Genomic DNA, 16,195 nt, shown 5'->3' with positions numbered 1-16,195 from the left:
TAATCAACATCTTATATTGGGGGGAATTTCTCCTTCCATTTAAGAAGCATAAGTCTAAAGCATAAGTCATAAGTCTAGCTGAAAAGGATGCAAAAGCATATTTTTTTTCCAGGTGACTACAATGTATATCTTGTGAAGATACTCAAATACTGCAGTTGTAGCAGAAGGTTCTACTGGTGCTTCCAAAACATCTGAAAAGGTTTCAAATATCGATTGCGAACGACTGTTTAGTTTTGAGACACATCAGCATTTGAATGTATTTATCTTCACATACTTGTGATGAGATGAAAAGTAAAGTTTATGTGCTAAATTGAAGAATTACAGCATGATGTAAAAAAGTGTCTGATCTTATCGTATTTATCCTACAGAGTCTTTTAAGGAGCTTAGTGAATAAAATGGAAAAAGAGGAAAGAGCCTAATTGGGGAACAAAGCAAGAATCTGTGGCGCGCTGTCTGGCCTGACCACTGGCCAAATAGATGACAAAAGCAATGATATCACATCTCCAAAAGCATCGTGGTCCTGCTTCTACAAGCTCAAGGAAATCCAGACTCAGAGACCTGCCCAGCAAGTAGTGCGTAAAAACCTTTCCTTCCCTCTCCTAAATCTTTTATTCCACTATCTGTCACTCCCTCACTTCACTTCAGCCCCTCTCTTGTGCTTAAAAACACACAAAAACCTGCCAAACCCCCTCTGTTTCACGCCCACATGCTCTTCCAGCCTGCAAAATGTTTTAATCAGCTTTACTCTGCTGTAATGGGCTAAATGAGCAATAATGAGGGGCTTTATTAGAGAATATAATTCCCAAACACACTGAATGAGTTTGGGGAGGAAATCTTTGCTAATTCTATGCTCTAATAAAGCTGAACTACCAAAGGCACAGGCTGCATGTGTCCATCAGAGCAAGACACTGTGTGGGCATAATGTGCGTGGGTGTAGTGCTGTATGTACAGCACGTGAGCACGTGTGTGTGTGTGTGATCCTTGCCTGGATCCAGTCTTCTTTCTCCTCAGCCGTCCTGTAAAGCAAATAAAAGATCATGAGATTATTTTGTCTTTACAAAAAATACAGACCACAGAGACCACAGCATTTGATGAAACATCAAATCAAACAGACAGTTCACACTGGAATGTATGAAACCCCAAACTGTCCAAATAAGACAGATGAAACAGAGCTGCAATGATCAGTTGACTAAAACTATTTTGATATCCGATTTCATGCACAAATTGCTGTTTTCAGCCTCTCGAATTTGTAGATTTCCTGCTCCGTCTTCTGTTTTATGTCATCTTTGGGTTTTGAACTGACAAAACAAACCATTTAACGACATGACGTTGGTTGTTGTGAAATTGGGATGGAGTATTTTCCAAAGACCAATCAGCAGATTAATCAATAATAAGAATAGCAGCCCTGTTATGACATAAATGATCATAATCGTAGTTTGCAGCTTACCAGAGATGCTACATAGCCGGCTAACGAGCTAAGCTGGTTTGTGAGCGCAAGTTAATTACTCAACATCAAATTTAATAGCCAGCCTTATGGCAGCAGTTCTGCAGTGTTGTGTTTTTAAATATGTTTCTCAGAGAATGACAGACAAAAACACAGTAGTTTGTTTTGCAAACAGGAGATAGCTAGTTAGCAAGGCCTACAATTATGAAATAAAAGTCATAGTAAAAATGAACATGGGACATAATTTAAGTGTCCACCTTTTAAATGGTATTGGTATTGATTTTGAAAAAAACAGTCCTAATATTAAATGAACATAAACTCCAACTCTGTTAATATAAAAATGACAAAACAACATCTCATAATAATTAGTTCAGTTGCGATTACTTCACAATTTATGTTTGTAGACTGTAATTTCCTTTATTTATTCATATGATTTTAACCTAATGTTTAATTTATTTAACTAATATTGAACACTTTGGAGCGTTCACAGAAATTAACTTCATTTTATACAACAAATTTCAGTTCAGAGTCCAGTGTTTCCTTTTTATTCATTTAGCAGTAGTGCATCACCACAGCAGGGAAATTACCACCACTGCAAACAGACATACAAACATTAGCCTTTATCCTATCTGTAATATTAAACTAACTGTAGCCCAGATGCTGTAGAAATAGTCATCATATAATAATTTAAAAGATTTTAACATTAGAACCTGAACTTTAAGCATTACTATGGGCCTTTTCACACCTCAAAGTCCACTTCACATTTTTGTTATATTGTATATCTTATACCTTTGTCAAGTCATTACGACCTTTGTCAGCCGCATCTTCTTATACATGCAACTGATTGGTTTGTAAACGGGCTTGTAAAAAAGTTATTTGTGAAAGGGCCATAAGACCCAAACAGTAACAGATATGAAAAACATCGTCCAAATCACCACAGTTGTATTAAAATGACATAAACACTTGAGTTTTAGTTTTTCTCTGGTGGTTGATGATCTGATATCTTTACCTGGCCTGCAGCTCCAGCGAACGCTGCTTGCCGATGATGGCAAACGTGTGAGGAAGGTTCTGCTTCACATTCTCCTGCACCTGAGGTCAAGAAACAAAAGGGAACTTTCACCCACCGGAAAAAAAACAAACAAATAAATAAAAGGCTAGAGGAGAAAACACAAGACTTTTAAAAGAATGAGAAGCAGAACTTCACCTCCATGCCAGCAATGTCAATCCTCTCTCTGACACTGAACTTCTGTCCCATCAGTCTGAGTTTAGGCACACAGTATAGCACCATATTGTTGAACTGGATCAGAGACAGAAAAAAACATCACATGATGCGTCACATAAACACGAAGTTCCTCCTCCCAGCTCTGACATTTCTCTAACTTCTAATTTCTCTAACAGCTCAGTCCTCTCACCAAGTAGAGGTATCGGTCTTGTGCTGTTCCATTTTTGGCTGACATCTTCTTGATGTGTCCTTCTTTGATGAGCTCATTGGCAGGGTTAACAATGTCTTCCTCTCCTCCGAGCCTTTCGTAAACCTCCAGCAGCTTGTGCATCTTCTCCTGGAAACATGAGGCAACAAGAGGATGTGAGGAAAGCAGAAGCAGAAAAGACAAGAAGTCACAGACAGCTGGCGCAATAAGCCACACTCCACTAGAGGGGAGTATTTTATCATCAGCCAGGACTCTCATTCATTCTCTTATTTCCAGTAAGGCAGGAAGCAGGTATTATATTTCTTTATTGATTCATAAATGCTTTTCTCTGCTTAAGTTGTTTGAAGGTTGTGAGGAACATGATTAACATGGCCAGACAAGCGGAAAAAGATGAAGAGGATGAGTGTTAAAAAGTCAGTCAGGCTTCCTCAAGCTGTGAAACTCGACAGGCAGGAAACAGCAACTTCCTGTCTGTACTAATTCAATTCGCTCACTCCCTCAGACGAACGCTTGCAGCAATGTTGCTGACTGACAGCACAGCATCAGCAACTCTTTGATTGGGTAATATGTTGGCTGGTTTCTATAAAGCTCAATGAGACAGCGAAAGAGTGTTGAAAAGAGTTTGGAAAGAGATGGTGACATAAAGAAAAAAAACAGAAGAGTTAAGTACAGTGTTGAGCAAAGTCTTACCATTTTCCTGATTGCTGCGTTTGAATGGTTAGCTGCAGTAGAGATGAGCTCCAGTGCCTCTGTAACAAACATTCACAGGTACAAATACAAGCATGTTAGCATAAAATCCTATATTATGAATAATAAAATCAAGTTTGAGTAATACAGGCTGTCAGATTATCAAAAAGTCCAAGAGCAATAACTCCTGAAAAGTTAAAAGGGTTTAAAGTTTTCAGGCTGTAAACTGTAAGTAGTGTTTTTTTTCCCAGGATGGCAAAGTCAAGTCATGAATATTTAATGAGTGGGAACTCTCAATGAGCTTCTTATTCATAGTTAAAATGCTGTGAAACAATGTTTATGTGCAACATGTCAAAGGATGGTCAGATAGGCCGGTTTTGTATGTTGGGATAAATTAGTTAGTAACAGAAGGCTGGTCTGATCTGATTTGTGTGATGGCTTTTCAGGCAGTGCAAAGTGCAGCAGGATCAGACGGGGAGCTTCTGTCCCTGGTAAGAGCAGTTTATGTTTATGGATTATGTTTATGAATTGCTTATGAACTGAGCACTTCAGTGACTGCATGATGAAAGTGCCAGCGAGCATCATGGTCTAACTGTGGTCAGAACTGGTTCAAAAGTGAACGTTTTCTTTTAGATTAGCTGTTAACATTGACGGACCATATTTCCCCAGGATTATTTCCTGGGATTATTTCCTCCATATTTCCTCCACTCTGCTATCACGTCTAATTGATGTTCATTGTTGCTCTTCATCATCAGAGTAGCAGCAGCGACACAGCGCCATCTGACAGTTCATGCACGCTAAACAAAGCAAATATGGAATGGCAAATATTTTTCCTCATCACTTTTTAAAAGACGGTCACCAGTAGTAGGTTCAGTAGCCATATATCTATCAATTCATCTTTTTGATTAGCATCTTTCTGATTAATTTGCGAATAACATCCACTTCCCTGAGAGGTCTTTTGGCGTTACGGCGGCTTTATTGAGGTTACTTGTGGCTGTCTCAAGTTAGCTTTAACAGGACTTGTCTGTCTTGCTTTGGCTTGCTGTGTACTTAACCTTGTTTGTTTTTTGGGCTCTGTTGTGTTTTATCAGCACATTTAACATCATATTGCCTTTTATATTATACATAACTGTGGCATGAAAATGTTGTGACTTTGTAGGGCAGTATAGATCAAGTAATATGTTCGCTGCTCCCAGGAAAATACGCATGTCACACTTGCTATATTATACCAATTTAACAAGATCACATGTTGTGTTAAGATTAAACACACTGTATGCACCAGACAGGCTTTTAGCCACTAGAGAATCTTGCACTCGTGCCTGTGAGCACCTGAGTCAGCCATCTTAATCATGGCCTACATAAACAGAAGAGACACACAGCCGGAGGAAATGGGGCCAAAACAACAGTGATAAACTGCTTCTCAACTGCAGTGGAGGAGAGAGAACCCCGCCACAGACTCCAAATAACACAGAGCGGTGGAGATAATGCTCAGGTAAATGGACACAGGGATGTGGGAGGACATCAGATCATGCAAAAACAGTTACGCCCTGACATAAAGTGTGTGATCTGTCTCTTCCAGACAGGACATGAACCTGCACACACAGCACTTAGACCTGTCTGAAGCATCAGGGTGAAATTAAGTTGTCTAACAGGCGTCACTGTAACGAGGCACTGGAGCTGCTCAGTGTCCGGCCGTCATCTTCACGATAGATTTAATTAACTAATGAGACCATTATTGAAGCTACTGATGCACTTCAGGTACTTGTCTCCGACTTCACTGTTCTCCTGAGGTTTTCCAACAAAGCTGTTGTAATATTTTCGGAAAAATATGGACTGAAACAGAATATTTCTTAAGATAAAAACATGTAGCGAAATTTAGGAATGATTACATCAATCGTTTGGACGAAAGACACTCCTGAGTTGTTGGAAATGGTTGGCTCACACGAGCCGGATACAATCACACGCAGCTACCGCTGGAATCTAATCCCCGTAAAAAAACTAATAACATTAGTGTAGCCAAATCTGTCTGTGCAACCGTGCAGAAATACAGAGTTCAAACAGAATTAGTAAGGATTAAAAAAGAGCTGTGCAGTACTCAAATTAGGGGTGTTGTGATATACCGGTACTGACGAAAATAAAGAAAATGCACAATAAACAAAGCTAAAAATGAATCTGACTGATAGTATTTTTTTTTCTGTGATAATATTGTTATCATGAATTCTTATGCAGTGAAAATCTGATATTGTAACAACCCTAATTCAAATATTCATTTAAATTTCAAACTTCAACGTAACAAAGCATCCAACTATTACAGCCCTACAGTCCAACTAACTTTATTTATTTATTGTGCTATAGAGTCACATAGAGTTTTATGTTAATAGAGACACGTTTTCTAACAATACAAATATTGTGTGCTAACTTGTGTGAGTCTTCTTGCATTTGAAAAGTCAGTTGATCTGAATTCTGTGGGACGTCCTCATAGAGCCAAGGCTCTGATGCATATTTTATTATTATTTATATTTTTATACTATAAAAATTAAATATAACAAATTAAACTAAATAGAAGAAACCCGTCATCCCATGACGTCACATATTACACTCAACAAAACTTTTGTTTTTGCTCTCATTTTTTGTTGAAGTAAAACAAGACTTTTTATATGCACACAAAAGGTTTATTTCTCTAAAACTTTGTTCAAAATCATGATAGTGAGCACTTTGCCAATAAAATCCATCCACTAGGAGTGAGATAGAGATGCTGATTAAACAGCATGATTATTTGGACTCATCATAATAAAAGGCCATTATAAAAACCTTTTAAAAAACTTTTGCTTCACAGTTAGAGTAAAGACAAAAGTGTTGCATTTATATTTTTGTTGAAGGTATATAGTCTCTACTCCCCACACAGCATTTGCTAAAATATTCGGTCTGTGAGGAGCATTAAGAGGTTATAGTAGTTTTAAGAAAGTCAGCTTCTGGAATTTAATCTAATTTCAATCAAGTGGCTCCCAAACAAGATTTGAGCTGTGCAAAGTAACGTTGGAGCAGGAGGAGTGATTATCCACAGAGTGTCAGTGTTCATCTCAAGTGAGACGTGTTCACATACGATAAGGTGAAGTGAATGTTTTGGCTCCTTGTGACCTTTAGAGTGGTTTTGTAATTTGTGTGTCTCAGCCACAAACCACCACTGTTCCCAGTCAGGGGCTGAAAGTGGCCGTTGTAATAAAAACAGATATCGCCTCTGTAAAGCCGACCAGGAGCTCCAGTTTCACTGATTTTCCTCCTGACCTGCTACTTTCTCCTCCTCCTCCTCCTCGTCCTGCCCTTGTACAGTCACAGAGACATATAACTCAGGATAACCATAAATGTTCACTTGTGCATTATCAACTGGAGTGGACGTGTCTGTGCTTCATCAGCGCTCTCTGGAATGTGAATCTGCATCGGTTCACCTCCTTTCTGGACTTTTCATTGACCTTTTTGGTTCGTGTCACCTCTAATTATTGCATCACTTTTAGCTGAATGGCAACTCATGTCTGCAACAGAGATCGGACATTTCCTCTTTATCTTAATATAGACATTTCTTAGTCTGCCATTTATTTAAGTGTGTTTAGTTAGACCTGACAACAAGATGGCTGTTTTGTGGTGATCAGAAAAATTAGAAGTGAAAGTTTAAATGAAATGTTCCACCAGCAAAGGTGAGGCAGAGGTAAAACTGGTTGACAGGAAGACCGAAATATTTGTCTGCGGCGTGTGCATTACAGTAAAAAATGTGGGTAAAATGTCTCACTCTCTGCGTCTTTTCGGTCCAGAGCGTCCTCAGGCAGCTTCTTCAGGTAGTCTTTGAGCAACAGCTCGTAGCGAGGAATCCTTTGGACCGGCTCCAGCATGTGGTGCTGCAACGTCAGGTTCCCACACACATCCTGTTTCTGAAGGTTCAAACACAAAAACAAAGGTTTGACCTGATTAACACTAAAGAAGACACAGTTTTCGTAATATGGAGTTCATGATTTATCAATAGAAAATTAAAAAAAAAGACTCTAGTTCTATAACTGCCTGAAAATAAAAAAATGGAAATGCAGTTTTTAAAATATAATGATAATTAATGGACAAACAGCAGAAGAAGTATCAAATACAAACACAGGACACGAACTTGTATATTCTGGACGACACTCTTGAACTGAGAAGACCGCTGTGTCCAGGTGTTGACCAGGTCCATGGCTCGGTCAAAGTTCTTCACATATTCTCCGTACATCTTCATGAACGGAGCCAGTTTCTGGAGGATGTCTCCAATACGAGGTTTGGAGTCCCTGCAGCAAACACAACAAGCAAACGGATTAAAGGTGAATTCATAAAACCTTCTGAGGACCAAACATTGTACAGGCGGTGCTACTTTCTTCCAGAACCTCACAACGTTATAGTTTTCATCAAGCACAATAAGTCTATTTGTTGCAGGGCGGCAGTATCTTTAACTTCATGAGATTTTATGGCTATCATATAAAACTGCTGATTGTGGAAAAAACATGATACTGTATTTTGTTCTGAAGCTGATCAAAAAACAAATGTTGATAAAAAAAAAATAGGGATGTAACAACATTTTGAATATCATGATGTTATGATAAAAAATATTTTATTATACTTATTACAGACCTACTGACTGCTGCACTGTTTGTTTTGCAATAGTAAACATAATTTATGTTTAAAACATACACGGTTTGTCAGCGTTTGTATTGTTACACACCTTAATTGAGAGCTGAATCAACTTGGCCATATGTGTTAGGTTTCTTGTTTATGTTGTCAGTTTTTATAGATGCAAATGCTTTGAGTTGCAGGAGGAAAATCCCCAAAGCCTTCTGGGAGAATAAATCTTCTCACAGTTGTGAGAAAAGGTTTAATTTAGCTGATTCAATTATATCTCCAATACAAATACTGATTGTTTCTTTTTGTATCTATTCTATTCTTTCTACAAATATCTTATTTAAAGTGGTGTTTTTTTTATGTCGAGACCTCTTGAAGGAAAAACCCAGACACCAATAATATATTATATTACCATAAATATAACACAGGAATGGCATCCATCATCTGCAGTTTAAAGTCGTAATAATACATTAAATTTTATTCAAAAGTTTTGGCTAAGGCATAGCAAACCAATATCAATGGGTTCCCTTCAATATACATTCTTATTCTGTATAATTCATCATCACACCGTCTATTTTTGTATTTCATTCCCTGTCACTAAATGAATGAATGTTAATTTATGTACATTTCTAATACAAATCTGATTACTTCAGTGAGGAGATGTAAATGTGTTCTGCAATGTCAACACAATATTTCAGTTTTCTTGATTTTCAAACGTAATGTCTCCTTTATAATGAAAGCAGAAGGGAAAAAAAGGAAAGCAATGACAAGTTTGGAGAGTTAAAAAAAACAGATGGAGGCTCATAAAAGCAAGATTAATCTCAAGAACATTATCAGGGGAAAGCAAAAATTAATCCTTCTTATAAACTTTATTCCTGTGGAGCACTCTTCTGGCTCGCTGTGTGGATGCCTCTCTCTCTCTTGTGTGTGTGTGTGTGTGTGTGTGTGTGTAGCAGTTCTTCTATCTAAGCCAACACATTTTAATGACTTCCAGAAAATAATGTGAGGGGAACTGTTATGTGACAGGTGATTTGCCTAAACAAAGCTCTCTGGAGGAGTCATTATCTACCAAAGGTGGCTGATGTTGGCACAATAACACACACTGGAGGTAAATTTCCTGCTGAGTGTGAAAAAAGACAGAAACTGCTTTCATTCTGCAACTCTGACACACACACACACACAAAAAAAAAACACACACAACCTGGCAACCCGACACCTCCTAAAACCTGATAATACAAGCCTCCACAGCCGCCCAGCTGTCTGAGTTCCACGGCCAACACCAACGAGCCTGACTGACCACTACAGAGCCAAACCACCCCTACAGTGACGTCACACTGATGCTTTTGGCGAGCTCTGCGTTAAGCGTTTTTCCCTCACCACTCTCCGGTGATGCGTATCTTGAGCTCAGGGAGCAGGAACTTGTCGTGGAAGCAGTAGATAGAGGAGATGTTGGAGAAGATCCCTGTAATGACGTCCTGAGGGATTCCAGCCTCTGTGAGCTTAGTGCAAAATACCTGCAGAGATTAAAAAACACAACATTATGTACACAAGAAACTCACGCAACAGTTTCCAAACGCCCACAAAATCTGGCTCCTCGTCACGGAGCAGGAACGTAAACGGTAGACAGAGAAATGTCCATGTTGTTGTTTATCCACACAAACTCTGGCTTCTTAAGTGTGACCAGCAGCTAAATGAGTAAACTAAAACTTAACTGCTTGTGTGCCTAAACTTAGAATATGTCACCATTGGGGTTCGATTTGAGTTTTGACGGTAAAACAACTGTTTACATTTGCAGCTAAGATGTTAAAAATAATTTCACAGACACGGTCCTCCTCCCAATCCAGAACTGGCCGGTCTAAGCGACTCACGAGAGTTATAAACTCAAAAGTAATTAGAAAACATTGTACTTTTTGATTCAGTATGGAATGACCATTACAAAGAAAATTATTCTTAAGGTCTGGAACAATTCAATTCGATTCTCTGGTATTTAATATCTGAGGTCTTCAGGAAAACAAGCAGGTTTAAACATATATGGCAACTCTTCCTTCATTATATCAAGTACTGAGGGGACTCAAGTTACTCTTCAATAACTTTTTCTTCAATTAAACATTGTCTTTATATACTGCTAAAAACACAATGTAGTTGTATAAGCAGATGACCACAGAAGCCAATATAGACCAATAGTTTTTTTCTGTCTTTTTCCCCCTTACATGTAAAGGGATGGGTGGGAGGAGGCGGATAATCTTCCTGTTAACTGCCTCAATGTTCTGTCTCTTTTTCTCTATTAATTAAAATTATTATTAAAAATGTGAGAAGCTGAAACCAGCAAATATTTGGGTTTTTTTGCCTGATAAATGACATAAAGGCTCAATGCTTCTAATGTACAAGTCAAAATCAGCGTACTGGTTAGCTCGCTGGCACTTTCAGCATGTAAAAACAGTTGTATTAAGGCCTTTTTGGCTCTGGAGGATCTTTATAAAATTACCCTGAAAATGTCAACAACACACTGGCGGTGAGAACAGCGTTGAAATGGTCCCTGCAAAAGAAAAAGTAACAGCTGCTAGCTTGTTTATGTTGGCGCTGTTAGCGATCAGGCTGGGGTAACTTGCCACTTTTTGAAAGAAAAGGCCAGAAATAGGCTGCCAGTGACAGGTTTATCCATCTACATACGCCCTACATCTCAACTCTGACACAAAAGCACATGCTACTAACTGAAGGTGTGAAGTTTGAGCAACATGACAGGAAGGCTCTAATGACAGATGCTGCGAGTTGTATTATGGGAAATGTAATATTCAGTGTTTGACTTCAATGATTTGCCTTGTGAGTCACACAACTTTATAGAGGTACAATCCTAAATCCCTGGGGAATCAATTTAAATGATATAATAATAACAGAATTGTTTCAGCACCATTACAAGTTAAAGTCAGCGGGGTATAAAATCTAACCATAAAACGTTCAGGTTCAGCTTCGCAATCAAACATAATGATCCATCATAATAACTGCTGATAATGATAAACGTTTCACCCATCACTTCCAGCACCGTTCACCTGTCAGTCGCGGGAACAGGCTGGCTCTACTGTTTCCATGGAAGCCAGTGTCGTGTGAAAGTGGTGAAACAAAAACAGGAAGTTAACTGTGAGTGTTCTCTGCCTTCAGTAGAAAATAAACCATTGCTGTTGTGTGATAGGGCAACGGCGCATCTCCTCTACCACATGAGGTTCACAAAGAGGAAGAAGACTGAACCACCGGGAGTCAATTCTCATCACAAACATGAGTGAACAGAAAAAAAAAAAACATTTACACAAACGATAGATAATCGAATTAAAAAGAGCCAAGAGAGCAGAGTAAAGCAGGAAGTGATTTGTCATTAGTAAAGAGGACTGAAATCAGCATCTAAAGCATGATGAAGAATACATTGGATGTAAAGCTGAAATGATAACTTGACTAGTAAATTGACAGAAAAGTAATATTAATGTTATTTATGTCTCGTGTTTTTCTCAGAGTATTCTAGCTAGAATTTCACTGTATCTGTGAAAGACTGTTTCCTGTACAATTTTCAAGCAAAAATGACACAAATCCACTTGTTCCAGCTGTTTCAATTTGAATATGTACTGCTCTTTTTTTATGACAGTAAACTGAATACCTTTTTGTTTGATTAGATCAAACAAGGAATATGAGCATGTCAACTTTAAGGTAAATTATTGACTGTTATGGAACAAATAATCGATTAATCATGAAAATAATCTTGTAAATCAGAAAAAAACTCAGATGACTTTGTCTGTGCAGTCACGTGTTAGCTAAATAGTTTTTGTATATACAAGTCAGTTATTTCAGCCAAACTTCCACCAAGGCTTAATGACCCATCATGCAATGTTAACAAAAGTTAAAAATAATTTTGCATCTGCTCTAAAACTGAATGGGATCTTCCTTGGCCAAGTTTCAAAATTGGGATTTTTTCTGGCATCTTGTTTAAAGACAACTAAACAGACAGCACCAAAAACACGGAGCTAATAATATTGCCTACTGCAGCTTTAATACAAAAAGTAAACACGAAAGGATGAGATGAAGTGCTGCTTAAAACTCTGCAGTGATGTTTGTGTTGTGTTCATGGTACTATTTTTAATCTATGATGCAGAATGAACGATTGTGAAGTTGAACAGTGAAACAGATTTCTAGTAATATGTGTGAATCTGACTGTAAAAAAAACTCCATCATGTAAAGATCTAAAGCTGGGTTGCATCATTGAGCCCAGACTGCTTTTTTAAAAAAGAGGTTTCTAATTATAAACCCAGCTAACAGTCAGGAAACACCCATCTTTAATCTTTAATCCACAGGATTTACATACAAGTAGCTAAAGATTCCTGTGAGGGCATGACACGGCTAGACACACCAGCATGTGCTGCTTTAGAGACACACACAGTTAGTACGCATGCTCAGTTTGATGATGACAAAGCTGTATTTATGCTGCACATGTATAAATATAAAAAAAGATACACAGACACACACACACACACACACACACACACACACAGCCAGTTCCTCACATGATGGTGCTTACTCTGCGCTGAGTAATCCAGTCAACAGAGGAAGCGTTGTTGTCCAGAGCCACATTTAATCCAGCTCAGCCCTGATCTCAATCACTAAGACCACTGGCACATTTAGGAGATTGAAATTTGGACCACAGGCATCCAAACACGCTGTCTGTCACACTCCGCAAAATGGACAAAGAGACAAAGAGGGACAGGAGGGACAAGGTTACCTGGTCGAGGAGGTTGAGTCGTTTGACGTAGGCCTCTTCAGTACTGAGGAGCTCTTTGGCGATGTTCAGGAGCTTCTGAGCCTCTGAGCACTGAGAGGAACAGACAGACACAAAGGATTACTAATGAGACATTAAAACAAACAAGAAACAAGCAAGAAAATATGTGGACAGACACTCATATTAGTCAGGAAGCCTTCCAGCTCTTTGGTGTCCAAGACAAATTTTCAGCATCCACAGAGTTCAAGGCAGACGGCACCTTATAGAGTTACATCCACAAATGATTTCTTAAATACATGATATTATCATCTACGCATTACAATGGATGAACAGAACAGTTTAAGAGAGCTTTTCTGAAGCTCCGCATCAACACATTATTCACCCCAGCCAACCAAAACACTTTCCTCCCTGACCTCTATACTATATCTTGTGGGTTTTTAAAAATGAAAGCATACTGAAATCATTTTACTGAATGTGTAAGAACTGTCAGTACACCAGTGAAAAACAAGAACTACTCAGGTTTTTTTAATGCTGAATTTAACATAAATGCCACTGTAAAGGTAATCCCCACATAGATAATATGAATCTGATTGCTAATATAATTTGTGAGTACACAATTTGATTTTGAGGATATTTTATTATATTTTTTAATTAGAATTATGATTATTTTTTTTGTCTATTTGTAGTCTTGATCCTTGAATCCACCGCAGTATCTTTAACAAATATGTATTTGTGTCATAAAGACCCTACTGAAATATGACGAACTTGTCAATTAAATGCATGAACAGTATTCTCTAAACATGAGGACTCTTCAATATATATTCATATTTTTGATTTTTGTTTTGTATTTTTGCCACTGATGTTGTCTGTTCTGTTTAACGAGGGGTTGATCATTAATGAGCCTCTGACATTTACCATTTTCACAATTATCGAAATCACTATATTCTTTATCAAATTACAGATAAAAATAAATTGACTGAAAATGAGCTACTTTGGCTCCGATGCAGCCACATTTCTCTGTCTGTTGTCCATCTGTAGTCTTGATCAATATCCTGCCCACAGCCCTCTCTGACTATTGATTAGGCTACTTTACTGCATATACTGCTGGGTAGCTTAATATATAATAACACATAATTGTTCATAACAGGTGATAACTGTAGTCTGCTGCAGTAAAAAATACAACATTTTCTACATTTTTCTAATAATTTTAAGTGCAAATATGTATCACTTCCAAATAACTTTTATTTGTTCCTTGATTACTAATAATTGGTTTTGGCCCCTTATAGGTTTATTCCTACTTTTACCACTTTTTAAATTGAATAAATCAATAAATCAAGTTTGATCATAATGATTCAGAAAGATGGAATCAATATTGGCAAACATGAGCTGACTTACTGAAATGTGTTTCTCTTGGGAATACCAGTAAAGGTCAGGTATCATAGATTTGTATGTAATTATACTAAAACATGCTGTGCTTTGTCCATAAGGCCACTATGTGTTAAGCAAGGCTACACCTAGAAATTTTTAAAGGATAAGGCCGGCATTTTTCATTATCAGTAAGTTCCGTCTTTAGACCCAAGTCCACCTGTTCCTACTGAAGACATAAATCCTAATAAATAGCAAAATAATTACGTAAAACAGCTGAGCACTGAAATATTTCAGAAACATTTAACAAATAAGAGTAAACTGGGGGTAGCACTTTACGTTATAGCAGGCTACCATATTTTTTCAATATACTATACTATTGTTACATAGTTTTTCTTCTTTGCTATGCTTAAGTGTGTTATTATTACCTTTATTACCTTAATAAATATCTATATATCAGCCTAAATGTACCCATTGTTAATATCAATAGTTTGGTATGATCATACTATTACCCCATAATTACCATGTTATTACCAAGCTGTAATGTGTTTCCAAATTGTGTGTTGTGAATTGATCACGGTTGGGTTTTTAACACAACAATATGGCTGGTACAAAGAAATAATCTGTGTCAGGCTTTGTCTACACAGACAGTACGTGTTAGTAGGATCAATTCATTGTCGGTTTTGGCCTTTTTTTCATGGGATTTGTTGATAATAAAGAAAAAGACTGTACTGCTTCCTTTACTGCTTATGGCTGAGGCAAGAGTCAGCAGCATCTGGAGCTGAAAACTTTAAACTGATTTTCACAAAGCTCTATTTCTGTCTGTCTGGTTTAGTTCGGTGGTTGAAACTGATATGAAATGTTATGAGCCGGTGTGGTAAAAAATAAAGACCTGTCTGTCTCTTTCTCTCTCTCATTACGACTTGTTGAAGCTGAGACGACATAAAAAAATGCACGATTAGACATTATACATGACGTTGCTGCTGAATTTCACCCCAATGAGACAGAAAAAGCAACGGGGTCACGAAACATTTGGGCTATTGCGACAATGTTGGTTTCACAACAGCTGTCTCCCACGCAGATATGCGCACACATACACATTCTTGCGTTCTTGTCCACACAAATACCTAAACATACAGCAGAAATGGGAGGGTGAAACTTTTACCACATACCGTGGAACTTTATGAAGAGCCTGCATCACCGGCTATCAACATGCTAACAACAGCAAAGTGCATGGTACACACTGAAAAAAGTTCTTCTCCTCTTGCAACGCACTTCACTGAAAACCCACATCCTCTGTGACAGGGTTGTCATTATGAAGCCATCAACATGTCAGCTGCACTGTCACAAATGTTCATGCACTCATACAGAAACAGTCACATAACAACACACCCTTCCTCTGCACACCCGTGTTGGGATCAGGAAGCACTGGAGAGCTGAGATACCTTTCCCCCCTGTGGGTGTGGGCGGCCAGCAGAGGCCGCGTGTTTGTGTATTCATGTGACATTCGTGTGAGCTTTGGGTGTGTTTTACAGCATTAAAACAGTACTGAGAAACACTCTGTTCTGCTAACAACTGTAATTAAAAAAAAAAAAAAAAAGCTCTGTAAAACTACACGACTGCCTGATCATTCAAACTCTGGTCTGAGTTTCTGCTTAACATAGTCTCTGAGTGTTGTTTTTAAAATCTTCTCTCATTTGACGTGTTTTCATCTTTTTGTCTCCAGAATCTCTTTTCCAGTGTATTTTAAACAGATCGTTATTATTTTGAAGTAGGGCTGCACTATATAACCTACAGTAGATGGCAGTCAACACGCCACCACTTTGGGTCAGCAGAAAAGCATATTTTAACCACCTACCATATCGCTCTCTCCAAAGTAAA

General features: G+C 38.1%; 1 protein-coding gene across 1 annotated transcript in view; it reads right to left on the bottom strand.

The window, feature by feature from the left end:
• fgd (faciogenital dysplasia) overlaps positions 1 to 16,195 on the bottom strand; it is an 84,258-nt gene that overhangs the window by 6,906 nt on the left and 61,157 nt on the right. The window contains exons 5-13 of the mRNA XM_084720753.1: positions 12,953 to 13,042; positions 9,571 to 9,707; positions 7,709 to 7,865; positions 7,346 to 7,484; positions 3,565 to 3,623; positions 2,857 to 3,003; positions 2,649 to 2,741; positions 2,454 to 2,533; positions 986 to 1,016 (exon numbers count right to left, since the gene is read on the bottom strand). Of these exons, the coding sequence (XP_084576879.1) occupies positions 986 to 1,016; positions 2,454 to 2,533; positions 2,649 to 2,741; positions 2,857 to 3,003; positions 3,565 to 3,623; positions 7,346 to 7,484; positions 7,709 to 7,865; positions 9,571 to 9,707; positions 12,953 to 13,042 (933 nt within the window). The remainder of the gene's footprint in view (positions 1 to 985; positions 1,017 to 2,453; positions 2,534 to 2,648; positions 2,742 to 2,856; positions 3,004 to 3,564; positions 3,624 to 7,345; positions 7,485 to 7,708; positions 7,866 to 9,570; positions 9,708 to 12,952; positions 13,043 to 16,195) is intronic.

This window comes from Lutjanus erythropterus, chromosome 6 (genome assembly GCF_056507025.1).
Source record: "Lutjanus erythropterus isolate fLutEry1 chromosome 6, fLutEry1.hap2, whole genome shotgun sequence".
In the NCBI taxonomy this organism is placed as follows: domain Eukaryota; kingdom Metazoa; phylum Chordata; class Actinopteri; order Lutjaniformes; family Lutjanidae; genus Lutjanus; species Lutjanus erythropterus.
Note: the sequence above shows the minus strand (reverse complement) of the source record. Positions and strands in the feature narration are given on the sequence as shown.